Source organism: Tenrec ecaudatus, chromosome 13 (genome assembly GCF_050624435.1).
Source record: "Tenrec ecaudatus isolate mTenEca1 chromosome 13, mTenEca1.hap1, whole genome shotgun sequence".
NCBI classification, from domain to species: domain Eukaryota; kingdom Metazoa; phylum Chordata; class Mammalia; order Afrosoricida; family Tenrecidae; genus Tenrec; species Tenrec ecaudatus.
Window position 1 is genome coordinate 69,758,834 of NC_134542.1, and position 12,013 is coordinate 69,770,846.

Consider the following 12,013-nt stretch of genomic DNA (forward strand, 5'->3'; position numbering starts at 1 on the left):
AAGCACCAAAGAACTAGAGGAAAGCTGTGTGTTTCATCGGTGCTGTACTGCACCATGGCTGGCTCATTTCTTCCCTGTGACCCCTCTGTGAGGGGTGTCCAATTGTCTACAGATGGATATTGGGTCTCCACTCCATGCCCCTCCACCCCCCATTCACACTGGCATGATTTTGTTCTGGGTCTTAGAAGCCTGGTATCTGATCCCATGGACACCTCATGATCATACAGGCTGGTGACACACTTAGTTTTAACCTAAATCTAGGGGTTAATATCTCTAAGTGCCCACTGAAAACTCTTGCCCTTTTAATGAGATATCCAACAAGCCTGCCTCTCTCAATGATCCCTGTATTTCATCTGGTTTAAAATATGACGCCCTTTGAGGTTTGGAAATTCAATATGGAAGAGTTGCAGCAGCGCTGCAAAGCAGGGATGCCACTTACATTCTCACAGAGTAAATTTGTTTTATGAAGAAAGATGGGTCGCTTAGAACATTACATCCAAATGGTTTCAGGGTCCAGGCAGCAGCATCACAAAGCGGTTCAGTGTCGGCTGCAGTTAATCGCTAGACCATTTTGTATCCATCAAGTCTTAATAGGAAAATGTAAGATGAAAAAGAACTATAGATTCAAAATTTCTATTCATGGTCTAATGGCCTATTATTCAGCCCACTCTCCACATGTAGAAAGCCTTCATTAATACACCATTAAGGGTGACATTAAAACTCCTGATTTTTTTCTTCCAGGCTCCACGTGATGTCTCGTGTAGCAAGGTTTCCGTGAGCTCCTTCAGGTCTGCGCCAGCCTGGGCCCTCTACAGATGAGAAACCGGGGATGCAGCTGTCTGTACATATGGAATGGAATTTGTACCAAGAACCTGGCTCACACAGTCGTCGAAGAGAGTAAGTCCAGTCTGCCTTCAAGTCCATGTGTCAGAAGGTATACTGGAAACTTCTCCTGACTTACTCGGAGAAGCCACTTGGAGAACTGAAGAAGGCAGGATTAGCAGGAACACCAGAGGCCACAGGGGCAGATGACTGCAAGGTTAGTAGGGCATGCCTGTGATGGGAGAGGTGACCAAATCTGAGGTCAGCATTGCTTGGGTTCAAAGAACAGGAGGTCAATGAGCCAGATGCAGGATCAAGACCCAGCAAAAAGCAGCTCAGCTTTCCCATGGCGTCTACAACTCTGTAGGAAGTCGGCGACGCCTAGGGAAAACCGTGCCATTGCACCAGCTCTGTCACCTGTGTGAGCAGGTTGCACTTCACCCAATCTTCTGTTTATTTATTTCATCTTCATCATTTTTGTTGACGTACACTTCATCCCTAATACAACTCAAGGTCTTAAAGATATTTAAAAAAAGACTTGTGCACTAATCACCACAATCAATTTCTGATCATTTCCTTCATTCTTGTATCCATTGTTATTAGCTCCCAATACCATCCCCAACCTCCACTGTCAACCTAAAAACAAAACAAAACAAAGCTCGGTGTCATCGAATCGATGCTGACTTCTAGTGACCCGATAGGACAAGTAGAACCGCCCCTGTGAGTTTCCGAGTCTGTAACTGTTTACGGGAGTAGGAAGCCTCATCTTTGCCCCACGGAGCAGATGATGGTTTCAAAGTGCTGGCCTCATCTAGTTACTGTCTCTATAGATGTACTTATCCTGGGTTTCATAAAAAGTAAATCATACCTAGAAGATCGACATCACCAACAACAAAATAAAACACAGATCAGCTTCAATCAGAAAGAAGGCCAAAAATAATAAACTCTAGAATAGTCGTCACCCTAATCTTACAACTGATTGGCTGTTCAGAGAAGACCCCATAACAGAGATGATGACATTGTTAGGAAACATCGGGGGATTGCTAGGCCCCCACTGCCGAACCCACTGAGAATTCTGACCCAGCCAGGTTGATAAAACCCCCAACTCTCATGTGGTCTAATATCTGTAATGTGTACTGTGAGATATAGGTATGTGTGTGTATACCCACATATATTCCTATGTGTGCGTACGTGTAGACATGAATGTGGTCGTTATATGTGTGTGTGTGATTATGTGTAACAGGAGCCCTAGTGGTGCAGTGGGTGGTGAGTTGGGCAGCTAAACACAGGCCTGCAGTTGGAGCCCCCCAGCCGCTCTGCTCCCATAAAGATTCGCGGCCCCACGGGCGCCATTCTGTTCTGTCCCACAGGGACACTGTGAGTCAGAGTGCTGTTGACGGCAGTGGAGGATATGAGTGTAGTTGTGCTGAATATAATAAGTACATGTGGTTTCATTTGAAAAATTCCATCTTGAACGTAGCAAACTTGATGAATTAAAAAAGAGAGAGGAGGCAAAAGGCAAGAGAGTAGGAGAGTGGGTTTAAATGGCTTTTTAGTACCCAAAACTCGAAAGGACCTACTCTCTTTTTGGTACAAGAGTAAATGTGCCCAGGAGTTTCTGCCAACACCCCGAGCCTACATGTATGGCGTGTGTGATTGTGGGAGATGCTCACTCCTTCTCCCTATGCTGACCGGCCTCCCCCTCGGGCACTCCCTTCACATAGCCCACCGGATTGCGAATCCTGGTTTTGCATATTGATGGTGAGTGTTGAATTGGAGGTATTTTTCCATCGCCAAGATTTCAAGAATATACAGTTGATGGGTGCTTTTTTTTTTCCTTTTTTTATTTTGATGGGTGCTTTTGAAGTGTGCGTTACAACAGGCTGGTGACACGACCTTGCTTGCTGAGAGTGAAGAGGACTTCAAGCCCTTGCTAATGAAGATCAAGGAGCGAAGCCTTCACTGTGGATTACAACTCAGTGTGGGCTCCTGGAGAGAGGGGTTCTAAGAAGCCACCATCTCAGAAAGTCATTGGCTCACAGTGACACTCCTAGGTTGTCAGTTTACTATCCTGACCCTTTTACACCACTCCTTCTTGGCCTCAGTGATGTCTTATCCCCCTATTCCCAACAGGGCTGCTTCATGTGCTCGCTCAGCTCGCAGTCTGGCATGACGTGTAGGCCTGCAGCATCCTAAGGCCATCCCAAAGCAAAGCCCATGTGAGTTCTAACCTCTAGTCTGCTTCCTAACAGCTGTGTGAGACTTGTGGTTCGATAGGTTCAGATACTGTGTTGGATCATCTCTAGGGTCCCTTAGGACTCTGAAACTCCAGGAAGCAGGGGACTTCTTTCCCGTCTTCTCACACTCCCCCATCTTCAGACCATTTCATGCAAATAACAGAGTGCCAAATGCTATTCCAGCGAGCAGGGCCTCATCGCCCAGCTAGAGAGAGACATGGGGAAAGGTAACAGCATTGTATCTTTATTTGCAGCACTTTTAGAGTCGGCAGCGTGTCCGAGGCAGTGAGCCCAGACTGGCGTTTCATGGCTGCACAGCCGTGTCCCCAGCATGGGGAGGAAGCTCCTCCACGTATGCGGCCGGAAAGTGGCCTTTCTTCCCATGCAGAGATCCAAACCACCATCCTTCTCCGTTTTTCTCGTGCACAGCCACAATGTCACCTGCGGAGAAAACACGGTTAGCTGGCGAGTGAAGTGAGTCTCTCGATGAGCTCGATGTGTGAGCCACTCTGAGGCGGTGGCTTTCTAGGAGTTGCGGGGTGGCATCTTCTGCAGGTGACTCCACTGGAGGAGGGTTCTTGAGCACACAGTGGGTATGAAGCAGGCACCGTGCACAGAACACAGAATAAGACAGTACACGAGGCTGTTGGGCCACGGAATGATTTACTGGGTTTTCACAGTGACACCTGGCTTTTTTTGTATTTAGCTGATGAGTTGTCGCCAAACTCCCTCTCAGCGCTACTGCTTTAGAGGGTTCGCTTGTTGGAGGCCACAGTCACCTGGTATGTCAACTACCATGAGTCTGTCTTTGTTGCCACAATTGTCTTGGGCTAAGCTACTCTTTGTCATACCTGGCTTCACGGTCCAAAATTCCAACTCACAACTTGACCTAACAGGTTGGGTAACTTTAACAAAATAGTGATCTGAAGATGTTGTTGTGATGTAAGCTGCCATTGCAGTGACCCTGACACAGAAATCGTACGAAAGGTCTCCAGTCCTATGCCACCTCCACAACCAGCCGCAGATCCGACCAGACCCTTGCAGTCCTCCGCGGGGTCAAGGGCTGATTTTGGAAGTAGGTAACCAGCCCTTCCTTCTAGTCCATCTTAGTCTGGAAGCGCCTCTGAAACCGGTTCAGCACCGGAGCAACACACACATCCCCATCTGCACGTGAGCTGCAGCGACTGAGGCCCACACCTGGGGCTCCTACACCAAGGTGAGAATTCAGCACTGAACCACAAATGCCTCCACCGTGTGCAGAAAACACTTCTTTTAAAACAATTAGTCAAATAAGTAGATTCTGTCAAGAAACATTTGGATCTTCTCAAGTCTCTAATATTTTTTAATGTCATGCCGAAATATTTTTTCAATCTACCTCACTTTTCTTCAGCCATCCTGTAATCCGAAAGGGATACGAACCCCTCTCTCTCTTCCCTTAGTCATAAATCACTGTTTATTGCTGTAGATCACTCTGTCTAATTTTTCTTCACTAATGAATTCTCTCAGGTCAATAGATTGTTTGGGATGATCTATTAGAGAGAATTGAAACAAATGATTTAAAATCTTATTGTCAGTTTTCCCAAGCTTCCATGTCCCCTAGATTTCATTTGAAGTAACTATTTAAAGTAGAAAAAAATCAGTAAGGATGCAGTCATCGGTCCCAGAGCAATACTTCTCCTCAGCCATCCACCAAGTCTTTCTTTGGTCCTCTGTCTCTCAGGCGCACAGTCCCTTGGCCCTTGTCTCCATGGGCCAGGAAGCCATCCTGCCTGCCACCAGGAGCCCTGGTGGCCTAATAGATTACTCTCACTGAGCTGTTAACAGCCAGGTCAGAGGTTCAAACACACAAGCAGCTACTTGGTGGGAGAAAGACAAGGCTGCCTTTCAATTCCTGACGCTCTACACCAGTGTGATACTGTGATGAAGAATGGAATGTGAGTCGGTGTCCAGAGTGCCTGGGTTCAAATCCTGTGCCACGACCACCTGTGACTTTGACCAGTCTCATCAGCAGCAATAACATGGGGACAGATGACAGTAGCTTTTTCAATGGTTTTCTGGTGATGGTTAAATTTGATAAGGGTCTTGCAGCAGTGCCCAGCCCATAGTACGCAGTGTTACTATGGTGCACACTTTAATATTTGATGTGCTTCCTCTTTCTCTTCTCCATAGGGTGATTATATCAACCTGGCTGACTTCACCCAGCCCAGTAGTCTGCAATTCTAAGACCAACCTTTTCTTCCTGCTCAGGGGCCCAGCATCAGAAGGCAATTAAAATATGTGCGAATGTTTCTTACCTTTTTCCAAATTCAGTTCATCCTCTTGCCTGGCCTGGAAAGCATATAAGGCTCTGCAAAGACTGTTGCCAAGTTGGGTCACACCTAAGGCCGAGAGTCAGATTAAATAGTACTTAATTAAGAAGCTGTATTGGTTGGCAAGATGAATGTACCTGGAAGCTCTTTTTGACTATTTAACAGTGGGGAGCAGAGTATAATGGTAATTGAATGTTCTCATAAGAAGAGTTTACCATGCTACAGAACGTTGCTTCTTTGATGGTCATTTTTATGTAGCCATTATGTGTATGGCGCTGTAAATATCCAGCCCAAACCTGTATTATGATCCAGAGTGCACTATGTTGAGGGGGGAAAAGTTCCTGGGGGGGGGGGTCACAATAATAACAAAGATGATACTGTAAAGAGATCTGTGTAGTACACGAACTTATTGCACATCAGCCAGAGAGCCGGTGAAATCGTTGCATGCGTGTTTTGGAATGTACTCAGACAGGGCGGGACTGCTGGGAGGATGTGCTTAGTAGCACTCTCCATCACTCCTGATCGGGATGTACATTTCTGTGAGTAGATATTTGCCCAAGTTGTTCTGAGAATACGACAGAAATATGGCGAGATGCTGTGCTGGTAGGATGCAGTCCAAACAGTTCTGGGCGTGGAGTCACCTAAGGATTCAGGCGATGTGGTGGAGCTGAGCACTGCGCTGCTCACAGGAAGGTTGGGGGTTCAGGCCCGCTGAAAGCCCCATGGGAGAAAGAAGTGAGGGCGGCTGTGAGGCCTTGCGTCTGGGAGACGCTCTAGTTGGCTGCTGTCCGCGGGGTGGAAGAGAGGGCAGTGAGTCGGCTTGTTTGGGAATGGACTTACCGGAGGACGGTGAGGGATTTGGATCGCTCTGCCCACCACTAGCAGCCTTGCTCACAGCACTTTCTAATCTCTTCTTCTTTAAAGGGCGAGAAACTTGCACATAGCTGTGGATCTGCTCCTGTTTCAAAGTAATGCGCGAACAACATTGCTGTGGCGTGCTGTCAGACACCTGTCACTCCTGGTAGGGCGCTTCCTTTGCTTATTATTAATGTCGAGGGGTAAAGCGATTCGTTGTAAACCCTACTCGAGGGCACTCTTGTTTCTGCAGTCTACATTTCCCCTACAATGGGTCATATTACGCAGGCACTCTGTTTTATCCTCTGTACCTGCAGACCTGCCTTCTGCAAACCACTTGCTGTTGTCATTGAGTTAACTCAAACTCCTGGCACCCCATATGTGCCCGATTGGAACTGTGTGTCAATAGTAGCCCTTGGGGGAGTTGATCACTAACCCTGTCTTCCCTGTGTCCACCCAGGGACTCTCTGACGTCTCTGGGTCCAATCATGATATGGGGATGGGACTTCAAATACAGAAAAGCAGTATTAAAAGATCATGGCATTTTCCCCACGGAATGTTTGAAGCCCTGGCACTTTCGTAGCACCAGTTCTGTAAATTCAACTTTAATTGGTTGAGCGACAATGGAAACGATCACAACCCCTTTTAAATGACTGGGACCCGTTTAGAGTAGTTCACCCACTTTGAAAGAACCGTCCCTTCATTAGCAGACAGTTATAGCTCACCCTTCTGTTACATGGAGGGAAACACCTCCTACCCGCAGAGAGGGAAGCCTCATGTTTGTCTTTCTCCCTCATCACGCTCATCATCAGTTCCCGAAAAGGGAGGCGCTGGGAAAATGCATGCCTGTCCTCAGGCATGATTTACATTAAGAACTATGTTAATCGTGTAAAATCTCATAAGTTTTTGCTTGTATGACTACTCAAATGTTAAGGGTTTTACTATAAAAGCAAGTTGGACGGATGAAGTTGGGATACGAGGTGGAGGAGCAGGAGCTCAAAGCGCTTCTAATTCTCACAATGAGTTAGTGTCCAAGCAATGGATTCAGTGTGTCGAGCTCTTCCTATTATGTTTTAAAGCAGCGGTTCTCAACCTGTGGGTAGCGACCCCTTTGGGGGGTTGAACAACCCTTTCACCGGGGTTACCCGATTCACAACAGTAGCAAAATTATAGTTATGAAGTAGCAACGAAAATAATGTTATGGTTGGGAGGGGGGCACCACAACAAGAGGAACTGCATTAAAGGGCTATGGCATTAGGAAGGTTGAGAACCACTGCTATAAAGGAACAGAATTAGATCTTAAAATTCCACACGGAGGATTTGGGACACACAGCATATATAAATCAGATCCGCTCCCTGCCCCACTGGCACATGCCACTTTAAGCCACTTTATCTAGCAAGCACAGTTACACCCAACCTCTTCAGCGTTTACCTTGTCCTTCCATTTGAAGATGCAGTTGCTGCAGGGATGCCTGGGCTTAGGTCTTTGCTCAAGTTCTGCTAATACTGTTGACAGTTTATAGGAGTTTGCTTGCAAAAGGTCTAGCTTCAAATTGATCTGTGGATACATTCATTTGGCCATATCAGTACATTTCTAGCAAATGAGGCACAGTGGGTGGGTAGTGGGATTCAGGAACATTTTCAAAATGGCAAAAAGCCTAGAAATGTGCACATTCGACTCATCTATGGCTGTCAAAGAAAATGCTGAAAAGAAAACCATCTAACCTGTTTAAGTACTATGACAGCAGAGCCTGTGTTGGTGAATACTCCTTATTCTAGACAACACGGGATGAGAGAAAAGGCTTTTTATAGATATAAATGTGAACTCCAAAAAGGTAGTGGGAAAATGTGATTACCTTTTAATTCTATTTTTCCATGAAATTTTTATAGCCCCCTCCCCCTTGATTGTATGTAGATCAGTGTTTTGTGGCTTTTCTCAAGTGTCAGCTAAGCAGTGCAAAAAGAGTCTGTGTTTGATTGCAGAAAGTAGAGTTTTAGGTGGGCCATGAGGAAGGGCAATTTAGTCCACCCCAAGCCCACAGCTTTACGGTTGATTCTGACTCACTGTGACTGCTTTCTGAGGCTGATTTTTTTTTTTTAACGGAGCAGATAGCCTCATCTTTCTCCCCCAGAGCAGCTGGTGGCTTTGAACCAATGACCTTGAGGTTAGCAGTCCAACACCAGACAGCATTGTCTGGGCTTCCTAATTGAGCCACAGGCACTCAGTACTGTGAATAGAATTGAACTAATATCCTAGAATCAAACTAAAATGAATGTGGATTCTTTAACGGAGGAGTCCTACATTCTCTTGCGATGTTAGCAGCCCAACATGTAATCACCACGCTAACAAGGAGGCAATAGGAGACCTAAATTCCTGAGAAAGTTTGAGTTATGCTTCTTGACCTTGGATATAATACTGGGGGTGGGGTTGGTTGGTATTTAAGTATAAAACTAAGCAGTGAGACTAAAGAGCCACTCCCTATTTCTTCCTGTTCTTAATTTGACTTGAACTAGAAACTTTATAATTGCTTCTTTTCCAGTGTTTGTTCAGTCAGTAAATGTATTTTAAAAATCTAAGCCTGCTTTACCAATCTCCTCCTTACTGTTATCACCCCCTTCTCCTCCATGACACCCCTCCTTCCAAGGGTCACAGCCTGGGACTGCACCCTTCCAGCCCTAGGGAGGTCTCCAACCAGGTCTCCAGTCCTTGAAATTAGCCACTGTCTTGTGGGGCAAAAATCTCCCAATAAAATTGTAACAGCAGGCATCTGCTAGTCTGCATCTGAAAACATCGCAACCCCTTAACCCACTGCTGTTAAGTTGATTTCAACTCATAGCAACCCTCCAAGACAGGAGAACCGCCCCATAGGGTTTCCAAGTCCACAGTCTTTAGAGAAACAGAAAGCCACATCTACCACCCACAAAGCCGCTGGTGTATTTGAACTGCCAACCTTTCTGCTAGCATTGAGCATTTAACCCTATTTCCTTTCTTATGTGGCATTCTTTCCAGTGTCGCAGGACAATATCTCATGTAAACAACCCCCAGAAATTCTGCAACAACTTTACAGATTTTGCCAGCAGTCTTGTTTCAAATATGATACTTCAAGGGAAAAAAGGGAATGAAATTGGAATTTTAAAGGATTCTGACTCATCCCTACCCTGAAGGGTAGAGTAGAATACTCCTTAGCATTTCCGAGACCATAAAGTCTTTACAGGAGCAGCCAGCCTCATTTTCCTCCCAAGGAGTGACTGGTGGGTTTGAACCACCGACCTTGTGGTTGACATCCTATTGTTTATCCCCCAGCACCACATGGCTTTTTACTTTCACCAAAGAACTCCTGAAACTGCTAATTTGGGCAGAACCACGAGGCACCTCTTTCACACGAGAGTTAAATTCAGAGTAAGAAATCTGGCAGAGTTTCTTGTATCCTTCCTGAACTCTCTCTCTTCCTGAATTCTTCTGAGGTTAACCCTAGACCCCTTCCAGTCACTCTCTCAACCGCAGCAGAAACCCCATAGTTTGCAAACACAGGCAGGATGTATCTATTCTTGTATTTATCTATAAAATGTACGTATGGGGGGGCCTACTCATTGAATGTGAGTTCCTCCCAAAGAGCTACAATGTCCATCAACATCAACGTGTGTCTGCAGAGCCATGAACAAGGACATGGAGCGTTGCAGAGAGTCCGAGACAACGAGGAAGAAGGCCCTGGGTGAGGTGGATTGACCCAGTGGTTGCACCAATCAGCTCACGCGGAACAGTAATTGTGAGGATGTCGCAGCATTCTGGCCCGCTTTCTGTTACCCTCCTCCGAAGAACTTGTCCTCCAAAGTTACTCCTTGGTTCCCGGGAGCTTTCCCGTACACCCTAGCTGTCTTCTGCGCAGCGTTGTCCTTCATTTCTCCTGTGATTCTCTCAGGAGTAGAAAGTGGCATTTTACTAATAATTAGCAGTTTGGGGCTCTTCTTCTGGGCCAAACACTCTGTCTAAAATACTAAGTAACTAACTAAGTAACTAACTAACTAAACTAGCTAGCTAGCTAAGTTAATTCTGACCTTTAGCAACTCATACAGGATAGTGTAGAATTTCCCCTGTGCGTTTCCCAGGCTGTAACTCTTTACAGGAGTAGAAAGCCTCTTCTTTCTCCAGCAGAGAGGCAGGTGGATTTGAACTACCGACCTGGTGGCTAGCAGCCCAACACCACTATACCACCTGGACTCTTGCTAGCATTCTCTAAACCGCATTTCATCCTCACTGAAATAAGAGGTCGGTGTGATAGCTTCATTTTCCAGACAAGAAACGGAAGTCCTCCTTCAAAAAGCCATTAGCTATCCAGTTGATTCCAGTCACAGTGACTGTGTGTCTCAGCGTTGATCCGCACTCCGTAGGGCACTAACAGCTGTGACCTTTCCGAATCGGATTGCCAGGTCTTTTTTAACTTTCGGTGGGTCACTGAGCTCTTGATTCACCATTGGCACCCCCAGAGACTCCAAAATTGCCCAGTTCTGGGTCAATGGCGGGTCTAGAGCCAAATACAAGTCTTCGTGAATGCAGGGCATCTCTAGGCCTCTTGTCTCGACGGCATTAGGGCACACGTGGGTTCTGGGCCCCAGCACGAAGGCTCTGCCTGCGCCAGTGTCCCAGGGGGCACCAGTCCTGCTAGTGGGATGTCCCCGCCCCCTCGGCTGCATGCAGAGGGGCTGACTCTCCCTAAGTGGCCCTAAGTGGCGGAGCTGGGCCCTGTCACAAGAAGGGAAAGGCAAACAGAGGTGGAAAGTGCCAGGAGGCAGGTTTTCTAAAAATAGCCATAGGAAATTGCACCGGGCAAATATTTACCTGGTCCAACAGCGCCGCTGTGTCTTCCTGGCTCTTTGCGTCGGAGAAGGACGGGCTGCAGGAGGCCATCAGCGCTCGTTCCAAGCCTGAAATGGAACCAGGCTCTCAGCCACCGCTCCCCGCGGGCAGTGACACCACTGCAGGAGGCCATACCTGTGTGTGTGTGTGTGTGTGTGTGTGTGTTTGCAGTGGGTGGAATGGATCACAGTTGGTTTGTCTTTACTTTCATTTACGAAACATGAAGAATTGCAGGAGGTCCCACCGTTGTTATTTTCTTAGACGCAGCGTTGACCCCCCTTTAGTTGACCTGCCCTATGGCCATTCCTAACGTGACCGCCAGCCAGCCTCCTGTAAACATGTCGCTCCCTTGGATGGACTACCAAGTGTTATATTGCATTATGTTATTTTGGGGCCACGTAAAACAAGCTAGACTGGCACTCCCAGTGTCCTGCGATGCTGTTTTCGCCATCGCTGTCAACTTCACCTTTTAATGGCTGGGGTTCTAAGCCTAGGATTGAATATGATACTTTTTGCACTGTTTGGAAAGTTCATTAAAAACCAAGAAACAGAATGGATCACGGACCTGGTACATGTACACAGTGGGATACTACAATAGTCACAATGGCAACACAGCCACGATGAATCCACAAAGCACCGGGTGGACCTAGAGAAATCAGCCACCCACAAAAGGACAAATGTTGCATGAGACCACTGATGTCAGGGGAAAGAAAACAAGCGAGTGGTTGGACAGACTTTGGGGACTGCCGGGGGGCTGCGAGGGCAGGTGAAGCAATAGATTAGAAACATGGCAGGTGTTAAGTAGGAGGAAGTGGGAATGGGTCCGCCAGAGGGAGAGGAGACATCAAGGAGCGAGGAAGGGCAAGCTGTTGGTTAATCGTTTAAACTGTTGAATATAAAGTTGATAATCGGAAATTTATCCCCCTACACACCTA

The 12,013-nt window shown here is 46.7% G+C and overlaps 1 protein-coding gene across 1 annotated transcript in view; it reads right to left on the reverse strand.

Moving 5' to 3' along the window:
• Window positions 1-3,296: 3,296 nt before the first annotated feature.
• The window catches only part of NOSTRIN (nitric oxide synthase trafficking), a 62,450-nt gene continuing 53,733 nt past the window's right edge, over window positions 3,297-12,013 (reverse strand). Inside the window, exons 12-16 of the mRNA XM_075529207.1 lie at window positions 11,061-11,146; window positions 7,656-7,781; window positions 6,209-6,326; window positions 5,354-5,437; window positions 3,297-3,500 (exon numbers count right to left, since the gene is read on the reverse strand). Coding sequence (XP_075385322.1) covers window positions 3,364-3,500; window positions 5,354-5,437; window positions 6,209-6,326; window positions 7,656-7,781; window positions 11,061-11,146 — 551 coding nt within the window. The 3' untranslated portion in view covers window positions 3,297-3,363. The remainder of the gene's footprint in view (window positions 3,501-5,353; window positions 5,438-6,208; window positions 6,327-7,655; window positions 7,782-11,060; window positions 11,147-12,013) is intronic.